Genomic DNA, 20,687 nt, shown 5'->3' with positions numbered 1-20,687 from the left:
GGAGCCATACTTTGCTGCTTTTAGATCTGCTAAATTACCCTTGTCAACAGCCTGAAGAGGCACAGAGTGACCCGCAAAAACCCACTCGGTTCACCTCCGACAACAGGAGTTTAATATTTTAAACACCTTTGACACAAAGCTGGGACACTAAGCTGCAATGGACCGTTGACAGAAACCACAGACTCAGGTCTGCTCTCTCTCTCATGTTCTCTTTCACTCTCTCTCTCTCTCTCTCTCTCTCGCTCTCTCTCTCTCTCTCTCTCTCTCTCTCTCTCTCTCTCTCTCTCTCTCTCTCTCTCTCTCTCTCTCAGAGAGACAGACTTTAGAGACAGCCCTTTGTCTCGCTCTGAAGATGGAGAGAGAGGAGAGAGGAAAGAGGACCCCAAGCACACCTTAAAACAAAAGTTGCAGAATCTCTAATCTCTCTTTAACTCCCTGCACTAAAATCTTTGACTTGGACACAAAAGTACTTCCTTCGCCTTTGCCTTTATCGTTTGGCAATGAAGATCAACTTCTGGCAGGACCCTTCCCACTATTATCCAAACTTCTGGTCCACTAAATCACAATACCAAAGCCGGATGGATCAAGTCTTGATGTTAAACAGCTCTTGTGATGAGTGAACTTGTGAACGAGCAGTATAAACAGAGTGGTGCAGTGTCTATTTTGAGAGGATCCATTCTCTAAAATCCTGTGAAAGGCAAAGAGAGAGGGATGCAACAAGGTTTAGACATAGTATTTATAGGTAAAAGAAAAATTGACATTATACTGGTTTCTCATTGTATAGGCCTTCAACTATTCCTTGAAGGTTCATGGCTAGTGTCATTGTTGTTTAATATGGCAATCTTATGTATTTTGCATAATTAGATATATATAAATATGAAATGCAGCCAAGTCAGGTTTATCTCCATCAAAGCAATGAAATAACAATGATGCCATTCAGGGGCATATTACTGTTATGTAGTGTGTGTGTGTGTGTGTGTGTGTGTGTGTGTGTGTGTGTGTGTGTGTGTGTGTGTGTGTGTGTGTGTGTGTGTGTGTGTGTGTGTGTGTGCATGCGTTTCACATGCGTGCGTGCGTATGTGCAAGCGTGCATGTGTGTGTTTAATAGACACAAATATTGAAAACTACTAATAATTGTCATCGGCTTCACATTTACAAGTTGAGGCCAAACTTTCCCACTGAGCCCATCCAGTTATTCCAAATAAATTACTTCAGCCCAACGAGGATGTGCAAGTTCACTTAACTGTCCACCGGGATCATCTACTGATAGCATAGCAAGAGGAATGTGACATTGTCCGATGCAGTGATCGCCTTTATTCCCATCAGACGCATTACACCAGTGTTCTTCAACTGGTTATTTCTGTCTCAAACGTGCCTTTGCAAAGAAGCTTATCAAAATGTTGTAGTTCTCACATATTTCTCAATATGAATCTTTTTTATTTGATATACCAAGTAGCATCTGTTATACCCAAATATCAACGTACATCTAGAAAGAGCGTTCTTTCTATGTGTAAGTTAACATTTGTGTTTTTGTTTGTGTGTTTCTATTTATAGTCATTTAGCTCACTTAATAACTGAATGCTCGGAAACACAGAGAAAGCGTCTCACTGTAAAATGAAACGGCATGTAAACATCAGCCATTCAGACCATGTGGTCGCTCCCACTTAATGTTCAACCGGATTCATAAAACATACATTGGAGCAAAATCAACGATGCGATGGAGACGTAAAGCTACATTGAAATGGAGTTAACGGAGAGAAGAGCTTCAAACCATCCAATATTCAAATAAAAAAATATTGCTTTGGAGACATGCCTCGAGCAATTATAATTTGACAAATGTCATATTTGTAGAACTTATTCCAAGGTGATCAATGAGACATCACTGAAGACCTGCTACAATGGAACGTCGGAAGAGAAACATTGCTCACTAATAAATGCTATTAACTTCCAGTCTAATAGGAGACTAGCCTTTGGATGCATCTCGTAGAGAACAACCTGTCATTAGTGCATGAGTGACTCTTTGTGGAAACTGTCAACATCGCAGATTCAACATCGAATGCAGAAGCCAATGTTGCCGCAATTGAGCTGACAGAAATGTTACTCAAAAGGCAAGTTAACCTCATACTCCAAGGCAAAATGGAACCATTCAACTTCAGAGCAATAAATGGCAATGAGAATTATCTTTTCTTGGCATCATGGAATTGGACTTTCGAAGCTGGTTACATAAATGTATGTACAATGATGAAAGGCTACTCAGGATATGAATATGTTGCATGTCTTTCCCTTGCAAATTTAAGCAGCAAAGTATCGCACAATGACTAACCATGGCCGATACTAACTGACTAGATTAAAATGTTGCAAATAAAGTAGAGGCATGTCTCAAATTAAATCTATTAAAGTGTCAGCAAATTTTCAGCTCAAAGTCGAACAGTAAAATGTAAACATTTTGTTTGGGGAAAACAAAAGTGAACTGTGCAGCCGAGACATACAGTGGGGCAAAAAAGTATTTAGTCAGCCACCAATTGTGCAAGTTCTCCCACTTAAAAAGACGAGAGAGGCCTGTAATTTTCATCATAGGTAAACCTCAGCTATGAGAGACAAAATGAAAAAAAAAATCCAGAAAATCACATTGTCAGATTTTTTAAGAATTTATTTGCAAATTATGGTGGAAAATAAGTATTTGGTCACCTACAAACCAGCAAGATTTCTGGCTGTCACAGACCTGTAACTTCTTCTTCTTTAAGAGGCTGTTTACCTGTATCAATGGCACATGTTTGAACTCCTTATCAGTATAAAAGACAAACAGTCACACTCCAAACTCCACTATGGCCAAGACCAAAGAGCTGTTGTAGACCTGCACCAGCCTGGGAAGTCTGAATCTGCAATAGGTAAGCAGCTTGGTGTGAAGAAATCAACTGTGGGAGCAATTATTAGGAAATGGAATACATACAAGACCACTGATAATCTCCCTCGATCTGGGGCTCCACGCAAGATCTCATCCTGTGGGGTCAAAATGATCACAAGAACGGTGAACAAAAATCCCAGAACCACACGGGGGGACCTAGTGAATGACCTCCAGAGAGCTGGGACCAAAGTAACAAAGGCTACCATCACTAACACACTACGCCGCCAGGGACTCAAATCCTGCAGTGCCAGACGTGTCCCCCTGCTAAAGCCAGTGCATGTCCGGGCCCGTTTGAAGTTTGCTAGAGAGCATTTGGATGATCCAGAACAGGATTGGGAGAATGTCATATGGTCAGATGAAACCAAAATAGAACTTTTTGGTAAAAACTCAACTCGTCGTGTTTGGAGGAGAAAGAATGCTGAGTTGCATCCAAAGAACACCATACCTACAGTGAAGCATGGGGGTGGAAACATCATGCTTTGGGGCTGTTTTTTTGCCAAGGGACCAGGACGTCTGATCCGTATGACGGAAAGAATGAATGTGGCCATGTATCGTGAGATTTTGAGTGAAAACCCCCTTCCATCAGCAAGGGCACTGAAGATGAAACGTGGCTGGGTCTTTCAGCATGACAATGACCCCAAACACACCGCCCGGGCAACGAAGGAGTGGCTTCGTAAGAAGCATTTCAAGGTCCTGGAGTGGCCTAGCCAGTCTCCAGATCTCAACCCCATAGAAAATCTTTGGAGGGAGTTGAAAGTCTGTGTTGCCCAGCGAAGGCCCAAAAACATCATTGCGCTAGAGGAGATCTGCATGGAGGAATGGGCCAAAATACCAGCAGCAGTGTGTGAAAACCTTGTAAAGACTTACAGAAAACGTTTGACCTCTGTCATTGCCAACAAAGGGCATGTAACAAAGTATTGAGATGACCTTTTGTTATTGACCAAATACTTATTTTCCACCATAATTTGCAAATAAATTCTTTAAAAATCAGACAATGTGATTTTCTGGATTTTTTTTTTTCATTTTGTCTCTCATAGCTGAGGTATACCTATGATGAAAATTACAGGCCTCTCTCATCTTTTTAAGTGGGAGAACTTGCACAATTGGTGGCTGACTAAATACTTTTTTGCCCCACTGTAGCTCTGCAAACACTAGTGCACGAGAAGTTCAACCCTTTGTCGGACACGGCCATCTACATCAACCGCTGCCCAGACAGAGTTCTGGATATTAAACAGTCCCAAACTGGTTGAGGGAGATTTTACACCTTATAGCTGTAAATTACTAAATCAATTTAGGAACAACAGAAAATAAAGTTAAATATGCTTTGCCTTTATATTCTATCTATTTTAACTATTTGTTTTACTTTGCCTATGTTTTCTTTTACTCATCTATTATTTTATTTTATTGTATGACAATGTTTCTATGTCAAGCACCTTTAGTCTGCCTCGTGAATGAAAAGTGCTACATAAATAAAGTTGCCTTGCCTTGCAGTGACAAAATGAAGCTCATTGAAGCACATACAGATGAAGTTGCACACAGAGAAACACACATACATTCACCTAACTTGTTACAGGATAGAGCCAGCATCAGAAGAAAAATGGCATCACTTAGAACAACAGCAACCGCCTCCATGATCTTGGGACCTGGACCCGAGGCCACCCATCGAGGCCAGGGACTAGCCTCCCACCTCCCCCCAAAAGCCTGTGAAATGACCCAGCGTGGGTCCTGCGGCCACAGTCACCCTACGAGGCAAGGTGCCAGGACTGCATGGTCTCTCTCTCTCTCTCTCTCTCTCTCTCTCTCTCTCTCTCTCTCTCTCTCTCTCTCTCTGTAGACACTGGTGCATAGGCTCCTGTTGCCTTGAGGAGACGACGGACGGGGCTGACAGAGACTTTCTTGCTATGAGAGGACTGTTGTTTGAAGGAACTTGAGACATATTTTACCCCCTCGCAGTTACACCTTTCCCCTCCGGCTCTTTCTGGTCTCTTTCTGTCTCTCTTTTTCAGTCGTTCTGCTCGGTTTGCTCACTTTCTCGTTCCTTCTCACATTCTCTCTTTCTCTCTCATTCTCTCTTTCTCTCTCATTCTCTCTTCCTTGCATTCTCTCTCTCTCGCTCTCTCTCTCTCTCTCTCTCTCTCTCTCTCTCTCTCTCTCTCTCTCTCTCTCTCTCTCTCTACTATCATGACCGCTGTCTCTCTCCGTGCCCTCTCTGCTGCCCTGATTTGTATGGAAACTCGATTGCCTCCCCATAGGGTCGGGAAAGGGGTGGATAGGGGGAATAAATAACAGACAGGCAGACTTGAATCACATCACGTCCGAGGGTCATATTTCCTGAGCATGACAGAAACAGCCCAAATTAATTTACTCTGCAAAGTGATGATGCCGCCGGTATTATCATGCTCAATGAGATTAGAATGGTACCGTGTTTTCTCTTTGACCTGCGACGACACCATCTACAGATACTGAGACGCAGCCCATCGCACGGACTTCACCCTATTCGGACGAATCCATCACATGAGGCTACCGCCGGTACACAGGAACGTTTTGGTCATCCATAACTTAACAATGTCCCTAGAAAGAAGCACTTGATAAATTAAAGCATATTTTGCTATCATCACTCACGGTTTGTTGCATTGTGTCATTGCAATGAAACACTTTGCTACACAAGTGCTACAGGTATAGTTACTATGTGCCGCTTATATAGTTGAGTTATTAGTACTCGAGTTGTGTGTGATTGAATAGATATTTTGTTTACCTTTTTTCCAACATATATATCTCAGTTAAATCAATGCATCCATAAATACGTTTTGCTAGAGTTCCCATTCATAAGTATCAGGAAGATTAAAAAAAGAGAATCAGAGGCCAATTGTTTTGTATGAAACCTAGCAACATGCTATTGGTGGGTGCCGTGGAATGAAGTTATTTTTAGCCAACCCTGTCGTTATTCTAATTGTCAGAGTTCTTGTTTGAGTCTTCTTTAACCCCTTTAATTACACTTGTGGCTGGTGACTGATGAAAAAAATCCTTGTCGGTACAAATTAAACAAGTGCATGTGTGGGTGACAAATAAATTAACAACCCTCTAACATTATTAAACAACAGCACCCCTTTTTTTGTTGTTGTCTCACATTCAGAGAAAGATAACAGCTCACAGTGGCATTCATTTCGCTAAATCCTGTGCCAAGAAACATCGCAGTTTACCACTATACCCTGTGTTAAATATGCTAGATCATGCTGTATTCATAATTGTGATTTAAACTTGTAACCCAGAGTTAATGAAAAGTGAATGTGTGTACAGTTTGGAGAATTTCTAATCCTGCTGTCCTGTATCCTTCCTGCTAATATCCATCCTGACTCCAGGGTGAGCCCTTTGCTCAAGGACGCCTTCAGGGAAATGGGGTCTGAACCTTTTGACCGTGAGTCAAACCCACCAGAGACCATCCTGCCCACTCTCTTGTCCCCTTCTCTGTCCATCACATGGAGAAGCGTGGACGTCCAGAGCTCCCAAGCATCAACACCATTTTCAGGCTCTGCGTCTTTCCGGTGGCCGCTATAGGCGGACAGCTTATCCTGCGACTTGTAACTGCCGAGACGATACGTTTGGATTTGTCCGATATACACCGGAGGCCGGGCTGCAGGAGAGTGTGAGCAGGTGCGGGGGGGTTGTTGTTCATGCTATCTCCGGAGACAGATAGAAATGTAGAGCAACCGGTGTTGCAGCGCCTGCTGAAGGCTCTGTCACGCAGACCCTGGTTTTCATTCACTGCACACGTGACACACTCTCAACTGGCAGTGTAATGGATGCCCAGCATACAGTACAGTGCGGCCATCGTCAGCATGCTGTGATGCATTTAGACTTTTGATCCAGAGAAACTTGGAAGTGAGATTGTGCTGCATGACAGATTGAACAAAAAAAACAATGTTTGTTGCCAACTGACTTTAAGCTATCCTACCGCAGTCTGGGTATGTTTAACGTGTATCCTCTACTTATGCAACAAGGCTAGCTCTAGCATTAAGTTAATATGCCCAGGACATCTCGGTGAGCCTCCGGGAAAGGTGACCTTTCTAGGCATCTTGTGAGCGGTGGTGTAAAACTGGTTTACAACATGTATTAACGTGTTGAACCGAAAAGGTCTGGTTGCTACCAGGTGTAGACTGAAGGCCCCCACAGACCTCCACCTCCTAAATTAGACCGCTCTGCAAGGTTTGGGCATGCAGAAGCCCTTGTTTTGTATAAACACTAAATAATAAAATAGCTGTGTATGACATGCCATGGCTGGGATTATGATGTGTCTGCATCTGTTTTCCAGGCTGTTTTTCCCGCTTTGCTGGTTTGTCATAATAATCATAATGTTAAGGAAGAAAAGCGTGATGCTTCCATATTAACTGCATTTTTATTCATAACTTAATTAATTTGTTAGGACTTTGCTTTGGTTGCTCGGTCCTTCTGAGTTTCTGAACTATCTCGTTGTCTGTTTTTTTTGGTTTCATTGTGGAGTGGAGCACTCGATTGCAACATTTGTTTTCTAGTGCGCTCGACAAATAAACACAACATCACGATATATAGCAATCACTGGCTGTAGCCAATAGGAGCACGACTCTTTCTGCTCTCTGTACTTTGCCAAATCGCAGTCCCCCGACGGGAGGTCGGTGATATTAACTTAACCTGTCGGGACCTGGGGAACATTTGTCAAAAGTATAGCGATGACAACTTCTGCCGTAATCCATTCGCTCATCATTAGTGCCCGGCTACTGGCTACAGGCGTTGAACGCAGCCCCACTCAGCTACTTCATTACTTAATTAAATTAACGGCGCTCTCCGAGACCCTTCTCTCATCGCATGGGACACGCGGGGGGAAATGAACGGGTCATGGCGACGGCTCAAGACGAGTCTCTGAGAGCCAGATCATTCTGGATGGCTTAGCGGGAACTGGTTCATTCTGCGAGATGCTGCCAAGATCATGCAAGGGAAAAAGAAAAAGAAAACATCACAACCATAAAGATGTGACACAAGGGATAGAAAGTTCACTAAGAGACTTTTTAAATGGTAATGAAAGCGAACACTGAGTGGTAATGATGCAGTGCGGTCAGGTTTGGGGTCATATATGTCGGCGCACAGATCAGAAGTGCAATGGGGGGACGGGGGAGGTCAATTTGTAATGACTCACCAGTTTATGATTACAGTTAATCAATTTAATGAGTTCATAAATCACGTCAATGATTTGAGCCAGCATCTAGTCCAGCTTCTCATATGGCTCCTGTGGAATACACACAGTATTTGGTCATCTGTGGTTGTCAATCAGAGGAAAATGTGTTTTGAAGTAGTGGGGCTTGATTAGCACACCACTGAAGCATGCACACATAACCTCTTCCCCAAAGAACCTGATACGCCAGGGAAAATACAGTTAACCAAAGTATGAAGTCTGTGGTAAATGAAAACCAATGATCATAGATGTGAATGTGATCTGAAGAAAGAAAGATAAACTATAAACAAATGTTAACCTCAAAATGTGAACCTTGTACTTTACAATATAAAATCGACCCCTACACGTTATAAACATGTGTGTGTGTGTGTGTGTTTATGTGTGTGTGTGTGTGTGTGTGTGTGTGTGTGTGTGTGTGTGTGTGTGTGTGTGTGTGTGTGTGTGTGTGTGTGTGTGTGTGTGTGTGTGCATGAACAAAAAGGGTAAGCGTCTTATTGTGTGCAATACATTGATGTAGTCTGCCTTGCCCTACTTAATATCCAAAACAACATGCTGCTTCAGCGCAAATTCTTAAGATAATGTGCGCACCTCGTCCGCAGATCAAGATCATTGTGTGATAGAGACGACTCTTTCAGTGTGGATCCGTCATACGATGAAAACAGCAGGAATCGCAGTTTCAGACGACTGACAGCGAATATCAGTTGTGATGGATTGACTGCAAGGTGTAGATTGGGATACGCTGTCTCTGCAAGCGCGACTCGAGGAAGTTGTTTGCTGCAACCGTACAAAGGATTCTTTACCGAGTGTCGAAATAAATGTCTACTTCATTCATTGTTTACCTCCGCACTATGAAATACTCTATGATGCTCACAATGCACCTTGTTGGCTAAATGATTAATAAATTACCCTAGCCTCGTTGTGTTTCTGACGTTTGCTCTCGCCGTATCAGCAAGCCATCACATCCACAGTAGTATACGATGATGATCTACTATACTGCAGTGGCATTGTCGAGGGGAGGGGGGGAAACTAAACCAACTTCAAAGCCACAATTAAACAAGTGCGTTTGGCTACAAGCTGGCCACCTGGGGATTTTGCTTCGTTTGTTCAACAGCCTGTTGAGATAATCATTGTTTTCCTCTCAAAGGCTGTAATATCACTCGCAGATCCAGCACGATACGATGCAAGGTGGCAAATGCTTCAGAGTGCCACTATACCCGGCTCTATTTCCCGAACCGCAACAGCACACAGCGTGTTGACCGGGGCTACGATTTCCTCGGTTGTTGAATTGGAGGAGGGGGGGGTTGGGATGCATTAGTGCGGCAGCCCCAAAAATAATCCAGCCCCCCCCCCCCCCCAATTGCTTCAATATCCGGGCCTGGTATAGTAAACCTGAAATCGTGCCCCGCCGTCGGCTGTGAACGATGACTGCACTATGGCTCCCTATGACACACAAGAGAACCATGGTAGGCTGGCTCTTTCTGCTGGCGTGTGGAGTAGACCCACCAGCAGCGAGCAGGCTACAGCACATTGCATAGAAAAGTGTTGCAGGGGGGGGGGGGGGGGGGGGGGGAGACGCCGCTGCTGCTGCTGATGCTGCTGCTGCTGCAGTGAGCCCCGCTTCACGCAAACCTGGTTATGGAGGATCTCGTTGGACACACATAGACTAGGCTATATCAGTGGTCTAACTAGTGTCTAGCACATATACCCATATCTCCGGTCTTAGCACCACTGGGAGCACGTAGGTAACATCGTAGGCATTTAAAAGTTACCAGATCGAGGTATCCCTCGGGGTTGCAGGAGGAGGAAGAGAGCGAGAGGGGGGGGGGGTCATTTTTCTCCCCCCTGAATCTGTGCGCTACGCGTGCCCTAAGCTCGCCGATAGTCTAGCTGCACTGGATAAGTTGTTCCCCTCCCTCCTCCTCCTCCTCTACCTCCTGCTCCTCTTCCTCCTCTCCCCCCTTCCCCTCTCCTCTGCATCTCAGCGCTGCATACATACGACCGCCGATCTATCGGTGTTAACATCAAACTTACCAACAAACTTCCTCACTAAACACACGAATAAACACGAATAAAAAACATCGATTCACACGCAGAGAGAGCGGGGGAGAGAGGGAGAGGGAGACAGGCGAGATGGGTGAGTGTAGTAGTAGGCATCGAGGCTGAGGCGCTTACCACTTGGATTCTTGTTTTTCTTAAGACTCTTGCCACAAAGACACTGCAGCATATGCGTTCCTTTGCTGAAAATGTTCCAAAGAAACCACATTGATTTGGGCGAAGAGCAATCCTGTGGCTTAGACACCCAGATATAGATGAGATCCTTGCGGTTGCATAATAACACAATTGGATCAGTTCTCCAGGACAAGGCTATGAAATGTATCATAGAAAAACAGGTATTTTCCAAGTCCTATGCGTTTTCATTCACGTGGCAAAATTCACTCTCTCGCTCTCGCCAGTCAGACTTCGCAATTAAGGTGTTCTTTTTTTTCTTCTTATTGTGGTGTACAAAGAAGGACACCTCAACTAGTCGATCATAGAAAATATACTCTAATATAAATTGCATGTGTCGCACCTGGAGGAGACGTGCAGCCGGTAAACAAACAGAACTAACATGAAAACAGTGAAACACGGCCGATTTCCAAGAAGAAAATCATTGCCTATTAGTTCATCACTGTGAGGAGAGGAGGGTGGATCTGCACAGCATCAAAAGCCAAGGGAGGATGCATCCTATGCACAGACTGCTGCAATGATAGCCCCAACAAAACAACACATTGTAAGTCCACAAGGTCCTCCTGTTTCTGTAAACCCTCCTCTGTTTGACGAGGTCAAATTCCGTCAACCTTAGTTTTCATTTCGTATAGTCCCTCTCGTAGCGTGCCGTTGTGATGCCAGCTTTTTGCTTTCTTGCTTGTCTGTCCCAATTCCTGGAGTGTGTGTTGTATGTGTGTTTCTTTCTTGCGGGGTGATGATGTTCGGTGTCTTCTCACTGCAACGCCACGGGCATCTCCAAAAGTACGGTGCGCTTGTATAAAAATATTTGCATGGATTTCTCCTCTCGTCGGACCTCTGTTAGAAATAGACGGGGAGGAGGGGTTAAATTGAAAGATTGCCTTTCCATTACGTAAACACGTGGTTTCTGCGCCGTCATATAGCTGATGCGTCCAGAAATATCATGATATGATTGAGTCTATTGTCTTGAGACATTCCGGCGACCACTCATTTATTTTATTTATTTTTACAAATCAAGACGTATTCCATCCGCAGAAGCCGTGGTCGAAGCAGGTTTCGATAACTGAATATTAAATTATTTGCCATACGCCTTAGCCCACTTCACGCTCTATCTCACCGTTGTTATTCGTTTTTATTTGTTTTTATTTGGTGTTTTAATAAAATGATGGTTAATGTAGTCGCGAAACCTAATGTTCTGTATCTTTATTAATGGGCACTATGTTGCGTTAAGTCACAGGTGCTCTGGCACACCTGGTGGTGGGCCGGCGTGTGTGCGTGCGTGTGACAGACAGCGTGTGTCAAGCGATGGGAATTAGCCCACTGGCCGATGCAACAGTCGAGAGCAGGTCTCAGATTGAGAGGAGAGAGAGCGAGAGAGAGCGAGAGTGAGCGAGGGAGAGAGAGAAGTCAGTTTTTAACCCCACCAACAGCATCTATTCATTTAGTTTTTTCCAATAACAGCTATTACCAAACTTAAAGGTGTATTGTGTTGTATAAAGTGGTATCTAGCGGAAGGGATTTGGTACGTTTTAATTCGTTCCCATGACAATACGATTCGTTTAGTTTTTGCGACCTAGAACGAGCCCTATGGTGGCCCAGAAGGGACAACCCCCCTGGAGTCGAAACATTTAAATCGCTATCTCTTGTAAAATAGGACTGATACTTTTAATTTCATTCAAATGACCATTATTTAGGCTGCATGCCAATGTTCTTGGGTAGGCCTATGCCTATAATAGGGGAAAAAATTTTCATTCGGTTCAATTTGTAAGTTTGTATAGGAAGTATAATTACAATTTACAACCCCTCTATTTAGATATGCAAAGTGACCTATACTGCATGCGAGGTTAATCGAGAGTGAGTATCACAAGAGTGTTATTAAAGTGATATTGTTGGTATATTATGTGCCGGGCTGTAAGTCTGACTTGGAAGTCAGGCAAAGCTGGGCTCTGCTTGGTTTGTGGGATCCTCTCTGGAGACCGAAGGCTATAGGCCGATCGGTGTTGTTGTTGACAACGTGTTCACGTTGTAAAGAAGAGGAGAAAAAAACGTCTCCCTTGGGAATTCAAGGTTTTCCATAACAGACTAACGAAGACACAAACAGTTATGTGGCAATGGGTTCTCCCTCACTGCGCCGTGCATGTATGAGTCTAAACTAAGGGACAGTGTTTAGTTTAGTAAAAAATGAAAGAGATCTAAGAAATACACGATGACGTTTATTTTCAAAATGAGTTCACAGAACCTCCTCTTTTTAATGTGAAAGGATGAATGCCATGTCGCTCAGCATATGCTGAACTAAATAGGTTTGGGCTGGGGAAGAGATTCATGTTCTCTGCTGGAATCAAATGAGCTGACCTCGCTATAATACAGGATAAAGTAGATTTAATAGCGTTACTCGTACTAATTTCTGCAAACCTACAAATCCACTCATAACAATGAATCACCTACATTTCATTAATGGGCCACAATATCTTCTCAAACTGCTTTAATAAAATGTCCACCTGGATGTATTATATGACCACCGTATGCGTTTGCTTTACACTACATGTCAAGTCGAGTTTATTTATGTGCAGGTCTTTTTCATAATAGCAGCCTAAAAGGGCTATGCAAGTCTATTGGACTACAACCCCCACCCACGGAATATGGTAAAGAAACCCCTTCTGGATGTGCTGGGTACACTTAAAATCTATTAGCCATTACATTGTAATAATTGTTTAATGCGGCAGTTGGCGTATGTGTGCTTATAAAACAAGATATTAAAGTTCAAGATATACCTCCATTCTGATTGTGAGGCTGCTTTCTGATTTCAAGGTTTTTCTAGGCCACTTGATGCTTTTCACAAAACAATGCACATCTATTATAGTTGCAATTTACAATAAAAACAAGACATGAAGGGTTTTTTTTGTGTATGCACCTGTAATGCAACTAATGTATATAGGAGGTGAGTTAAAGCAATCAGGGCTGAGGTTGAAGTTATAAATATTTAATATATCAATATATTAACAATATGAAGCAATACTACAGGGGACCCAATGAGAGAGCATGAAATTTCTTAGTGGGGTTGTATTTTGTGTTGTGAATAACTGCATGAATCCCCTTTAAAGACCGCTTTTGAAACACCAAGGTCTACTCATAACTGCCTCCTCTGGGATACAAGACACTCACAAACAAAAAGCTTCCTGAGTGTTTTTTTTTTTTTTAAACATGACGCATCACTATAACATTCTCATCAAAGTTTGAACGGGTTACTGTAAAGTAAACAAAAAAAGACCTATTACTTAGGGTTCAATCAATTATTCAACTGTTAATGGTGGACACATACATACACAATCCCACAAATATAGGACATAAGTCTTCGACATGCACAGGTTTGTGTGTGTGTGTGTGTGTGTACGTGTGATTGATATTGTGTGTGTGCGTGTGTGTATGTTTGATATTGTGTGTGTGTGTGTGTGTGTGTGTGTGTGGTTTAGGCATCTAATATCTACTTCCTAGATCGATCCCTCTACTGTAATGTAGTATCATTGGCCCCAGTGGATATTGGCCGACCATTTTGTCAGGCATCATTAGAATACATCCCTTTGATTGGCTGGGTCTGTGGCTGGCAGGCAGCGACTCCCTGGAGTGTCTTAACAGCGTGTTTCCTCCGGATGAGGGAGAGATAACTTAGTTTTAAGGTGAACAGAGGGATGGCCAGAGATAAATAGCCAATGGTCTAGTTTTACTCGGGAAGCAACAGAAAGCTCATGTGTGGTGGACTTTAAAGTAGAGCCTGCTAATATTCAGGCTGGCTAAATTGTTGCTATACAAGGTTAGCAACCGTGACTGGTGTTGTGGTTCACCTGGCCAGTGTTGGCCTGGAGCCATCAGCTCAGCCATCGAAGTCTCTCTTGCTCTCTTTTCTCTATACTAACAGCCTGGCTGCCACCATTATTTGGTTTTGTATCCACACAATACGACACGACCACTCTACGTGTTCCATGCAGTCACAAAAAACACTCCACTTCTGATATGAAAGTCCTACACACGTCATAGGATCCATTAGGACAATTTCCCTTTTGTTTAAATGCAGCCCTGTTGTTTACAGTTTGTAGCAAGCCTGGTCCTCCTTTTTTTTTTGGCTTAGTTCCTGGTCGTAACACACTATAACAATAAATTAAACAACATTTCAAATACTAAATGTATTCACACATCCGATTTTAAGGCATATATCATTGCGACTTTTGTCATTAACAGATGCACATAACAGAGGCAGTATATTAATAGCATATCAATTAGGGCCAAAAATCAATAGGGCCATATATGGTGAGGGATGTGGTTATGAGGTGATAAGTTATCCCTTCCTGGTCTCTAAGGCTTGAAGTTGATCCTCTGTTTTGGATTCTGATCGTCACATGATCTGCTATTGGGGTGACCTCAACCTTGAGGTGTCCATGCTATGCATGAGGTACTCGGAAAATCATGGCAACACAACACAACTCATCCAGCTTCCTTCCTCAACGTGATACACTAGCCTCCACCTATTAACCTTCTTCAATAAAGCCAGAATGACACCGAGCCTTTGGCAACACCATTGCTGCGCCTTTTGGTAGAATGCTTGACCGGGCTTGAGACCATGTTAGAGTCCACTAGCCTTGAATAGTGTTAAAGTCATCTGGTCCTCTCCCACTCCCCAAAGAGCTCAGATACAACGCACACGGCCAAAGCTCTGTCAGCCAATCAGAAAAGCAGCACTGCCCTTGTATTTGGCAACACTAGGAGCAAGGCACGAGCGGCGAACCGACAGCTGCTCTGAGTCAAATCCATTCATGGACCGAGGCTCACTGTCTCCACCACACCTGACAAAAAAATGCACGCACACACACACACACCCACTCATACACACACACACACACACACACACACACACACACTCAAACAACAGTTGCAACCACTAGACACTCTAGTAAGGACAAACTATACATGAGCAAAACCTTGTTTTAGCCTCACTTAGGGGTTGTACATCTTTCTCAAGGATGCCTGCAGGGAGGCTGACGGAAGTGGGGTCTCGAACCCAGAACCTTTCACCTGAAAGTCACCCTATTGCCTAACCACGAGAACATGCCGCCCCCATCCAAACTATTTATTTTTAACAGTCAACACAGTGGAAACAATAAAACATTTCTTTCACTTTTCTGCAAAACGTATGTAATCCTGTGCAAGACTTAATGACTTGCCTAGTTAAATAAAGGTTAAATAAAATTAAAAAAAACATGTGAAAGCCTGTGACTCATTCAACACATTGGCAGTCTATTATCATCCAGCTTTGGAGTTGATACCAGCGATATTGCTCACTGTTACGTGGCAGTAATGCAACGCCATATGTGATGTGTAGAGAAGGCCACTCCACCAGCCTCTCTCCAGCGCTCCCACGTTGTGACTAAACAGGGCAACCGGGACTGATAGAACAATCGACCAATCCCACGCACATAATAGGCTTCATCTCTTTAGAAATCCATTTTGATTAGTGATTTAGCGATCTACAAACGTGTTGGCGACCAGCGATACCAACGGGCCAGGACATCACCAAGACCAAGCACCCTGCACTCCGCGAGAGGGGTTCCGCCCAAACACATGGAGAGGGTGAGGTGAAGGCCATGATTCTTGGGCAGTATGTATGCACATGAATAGCAACCGTTTACAAGGGAAGTTGACTGCTAAAGTCGCAGGTTCGGTTTGAAACATGCAATGTCGGTCCGCAATAAGCATATTGTAACACCCCACCCCCACTCTCTCCGGCACAACAAGGGGTTTGTGATGTCATCACTTCTTTTGGTCCCAATCTTTTCTAAAATTGTATAATTTTGGACTCTTGGGTCCATTCTGTGGTACAATAGGGCCAATCGGACACCAGCACTATTAGGGGCACTTGGGAAACCGAGTGTCTCTCCATTGATTTTACATGCTCAAACCAAACCACCACGACGTCTCTGCATTTTCCCAGGATTGGTATTCTATTTCTTGCTAAGAAGAGGAAATATTCCCCCCTCGGCGAAATAGGACCGTAAAAAGCATAAGCTACACCTGGAACATGTGTGTCCAAGGAGCCCTACAAACCGGGGGGTGGGAAGTGTAGCTTAGAAGGAAAGAAGAAAGATCAAGATGTGTAAAGGGAGACGATGTATCAGTGGATTGCACAGTGAGCCTTCCATCCCAAACACCTCCGCCCACTGGCTCTGTACTGCCTTCTGTGACCTTCTGTGACCTTCTGTGACCTACCCTGACACCCCATCTGAACCCCCACACCATCCAAACACTGCCTTCCTTACAAAAAGCCACACAAGACACACACACACACACACACACACACACACACACACACACACACACACACACACACACACACACACACACACACACACACACACACACACACAAGGATGCTCTGGGATTAAAATAAGGATTTCTTGAATGATTCCCTTACATAATCATCTCTCAGGGGGTTTCTTGTTAATTCAGAACAATCCAAAACAAGAAACCGATATATGTTCAGTCATGCCTTTGCCACAAAAATCGTTTCCCTTTTTTAGCCTTACCAGCCCCTGTATGGACTTATACATCTGAGAGGAAAGATCCCTGTCTTATGACCAGTCAGTCTATATATGTGTATGAAAACAGCTGCATGGTGACAGATACAGACCAAGCGGAATTGGCACAAGCAGACATTCACATGCCCGGACATTTGATTGATCGGTTCCTGTTGCGGTAGCAGATAATCAATACGCCGGCTTTGGGCAGCTCTCTGCAGGCCACTGATCTACCATCTAGTGAACTGGTTTCCAACCCCACCCAGGGTTATTTCTGTAACGCACCCCTCCATACAGGGCAAGCTGTTCAACCCCAACAAGAACAGTGTTTTTGTGTATGTGAATATGAAGGGGGTGTGGTATATGTTTGTATAGGTTTTGTGATGTATCTACTGTATATTCCCTACTTGTCCTTGAGAAATGACATGGAGTGAAAGAGAGAGCTAAAGAAAGTGTGTGTGTGTGTGTGTGTGTGTGTGTGTGTGTGTGTGTGTGTGTGTGTGTGTGTGTGTGTGTGTGTGTGTGTGTGTGTGTGTGTGTGTGTAATAAATTTGTCCAAAGGGGGACGTTTGATTCGGCAAGCTGTGAATTACTTTGTTGGGGGCCGCAGGTTTATTGAGCTGAGAAATACATCCCAGTTACCATAGAAATAGACTTGCTATTCTATGGGGGTAACACTGCCCTATTTGGACTGGAAAAAAACATCAGATGCAAAAGATTTGTTGTGAGGAGGAAGTGAGGTCACAGTACAGTGAGAGGAAACATCATTAACATAAATACACACAAACGCACGAGACAGGCAAGCAGAGACTGGCGCATGCACCAATGATGATGATCCAGTACAAAGCAGCTTAAGCAATCAGGAAATTCCAAAGCAGGTATTCTAGAACAGCATACACACACACACACACACACACACACACACACACACACACACACACACACACACACACACACACACAGATACACAAACACACACAAAAACACAGTGTTCCCCCAGACCATCCCTTCAAGCGGGCGGTAAAATGTTATCAGCACGATAAATTACAGAAAGTGAAAAATGTAAGCCTCACAATAACTGTGTCACCACCTGGCTAGCATTACTGTCAGTGTCAGGTGAAGAAACTGCAACAAGAAAAGCTATATGTTACACTACACACATTTATATTGACACAAAAACATTCCTTCAAATGCATAAAAGTTCATTCTTCCGCGAAGAAGAATTCATGCACAGAGTTCCTTGTACGATATTGACATGTTGTGTGTTTGTGTGTGTTTTCATTCCTGGTAGGCAACGTTCGAGAAACCACAGCCAGAGTAAGCTAGATTTTGAAAGGATCCTACTGTAAAAGGCCTAGCCTTGTGAAATCCTCAGGTCATGTGCAATTAGTGCACGGACAGAATGTGCACAGGCAGACGGGTAGGCGGGTATGTACGTAGTTAGACAGGTAGGTCGGAAGAATTAAGTGATCGGAGAAATTAAATTATTGAGGCCCTCGACCGTCACAGATACTGGATTTCGGTCAATGTTTTGTAATAGCCTTTGACTTATTGATAACTTGTAAATATAATTTTAACAATATGAAAAAAAATTGCTTCTAAAATAATCCACGAGCAATCCCTAGCTTTAATTATCTGTATCACTCATCTCTATGGTTACGTAACCTCTCTACGCTGGAGTGTTTCAGCATGCTGTGCACCGTGAAGCCCCCCCCCCCCCCCCCCCCCATCCCATCTTCACAGGAACCACATGTTCTATTATTTATGCTCTTGTGCGGAGTACAAATATATCACAGATATATGCCTATATAGTTGAGTATTAAAAGGAGGAGAAGGAGCAGAGCGGAGGGCGGACTTCCTGAAGCAGAGACTAACCGCCATCAAAATAAAAGGCCCTTTTAGGACAATAAAGTCTGTCAAACGACTATTACTGTGTGCCATAACGTTTCAGCTACAGCATTTTTAGGGCTTGTACATCGCAACGTCACTTTTGGAAGCATGGGAGCATTGGAATGTAAGTTATTATGTTGGTAGAATCATTTTTTTGGTCATTAATTAGTAATTAAACGTGAAATTAATTCTCATTATAGAAAGACATTGTTGGGTTTGAAACCGCCACAGCGTCTATCATGCGAGGCGTGGCAAAGTCATATCAATATGGCCAAGTATCACTGATAGAAACTCTGATGCTTTCTAATGTATATCACCCTATAGAAGTGTTTCCCATTTACAAACATGGGTGGCTGTGCACAGCCAGGGGTTAACCAACTGCTTTGTTGTCATAAACTACTGTGGTCACATTAGAAACGACAGCAGTGTTATCAATATATAAACGTCATTTTACTGCATTTTGTCTTATGACCTGATGATATAATGGTGAATTGTTTTTCCAGAGGTGATTGTGTTTATTTGTCTTTCTTTGGCACATATATGTTACATAGCTAATGTTTGTTGCAGTGTCGTAATATCATTGACTTGAAGACTATAAACTGACTGCATTATTTAAATTACAGAATTAGCCCTTGTAATTCGAAGAAAACTTGCTTTTGTTAACTACGTTACTAAAAACATTAGGATTTATTAACTTGGCTTTCGTGGTTTATTTATTCCTTGTCTAACGTGACTTTTAATTGTTTTTTAATGATTTTAATAATTGTTAATATGAACTCTAAATCTTAAAATTAACGATAAAAATCCTTAAGGGAGGGGATGGTACAGGCAAGATTTGGCAGGTGGCGTCATAAATTGTAATTGGATAGTATGGCTTACACAGGACTGATAGAAGAGCCTTAAGAAAATCTATAGACAAAGGAAACTGAACGACAGGGACTTTTATATGCAGGCGGAGACGTTTGTGGCGAAGTACATCTCATTAAATCATCATTTGTTCAGTGTGATGGCACAGATCTTATTTATTTTCAAGTTTTAGTATTATTTCATATTTATTTGGTTAAACTGTGTGTGTGTGTGTGTGTGTGTGTGTGTGTGTGTGAGAGAGACATTGGGACAATCATTATCTCATCGCTACTAGTTAGAATTAGGCATCACTTGGTGCCCGTTTTCTATTTTTAGAATAGGTCATATTACCATCCCAATAGATGATTGCCAAGGATCAGTACAAGGCACTTTAAAAGTTAGGAGGGGAAAACCGTGCTCCCTTCACTGAACACAACAACATAACACACATCTCTGCAGCTGAAGCCCTTAATCATTAAGGGAAACACCGGTGTTGAACCGCTTTGTAATCACAGTAATTTGTTAGTGTGAGTGTATGTATGCGGCGTGTGTATGCGGCGTGTGTATGCGGCGTGTGTGTGCATGCGTGTTTGTGTGTGTCCACGTACTATTTGCATATGTATGCGTCTGTGTGTGTACATGCAAGCTTGTGTATGTGTGTGTTTGTGTGTGTGTGTGTGTAAACGCATGCTTGTGTGTTTGTGTGTGTGCCTGTGTACATGCATGCTTGTGTGTGTACGTGTGAGTGAGAGTGTGTGTGTGTGCGTGTGTGTATGTGCGTGTGTGTGTGCGTGCGTGTGTGAGTGTGTATTTGTGCGTGTGTGTGTGTAAGTGTATGAGTGCGTGTGTGTGTACGTGTGTGTGTACTGACTGCGGTGCCCCACCTCTAAACACGGCGGTCCTGTGAGGCCCGTTACCGTAGCCACTTTCCATCACACAGACCAAAAAGGAATAAAGAGTCAACATGGATGGTAACCTTAGGAGAATGCAGCCTGTCCCCCTTCCCATTCCCTGGTGGAGAAGCAAGGCCGACAGGAGGAAGAAGGGCAAGCTG

General features: G+C 43.3%; 1 protein-coding gene across 1 annotated transcript in view; it reads right to left on the bottom strand.

The window, feature by feature from the left end:
- The window catches only part of fgf14 (fibroblast growth factor 14), a gene marked incomplete at both ends in the record, with an annotated part of 91,676 nt that extends 81,188 nt beyond the window's left edge, over positions 1-10,488 (bottom strand). Inside the window, one exon of the mRNA XM_079732745.1 lies at positions 10,281-10,488. Within this exon, the coding sequence (XP_079588871.1) occupies positions 10,281-10,488 (208 nt within the window). The remainder of the gene's footprint in view (positions 1-10,280) is intronic.
- Between the last annotated feature and the right edge of the window lie 10,199 nt (positions 10,489-20,687).

The sequence above is a fragment of the Pollachius pollachius genome, assembly GCF_949987615.1.
Source record: "Pollachius pollachius genome assembly, chromosome: 3".
NCBI classification, from domain to species: domain Eukaryota; kingdom Metazoa; phylum Chordata; class Actinopteri; order Gadiformes; family Gadidae; genus Pollachius; species Pollachius pollachius.
Note: the sequence above shows the minus strand (reverse complement) of the source record. Positions and strands in the feature narration are given on the sequence as shown.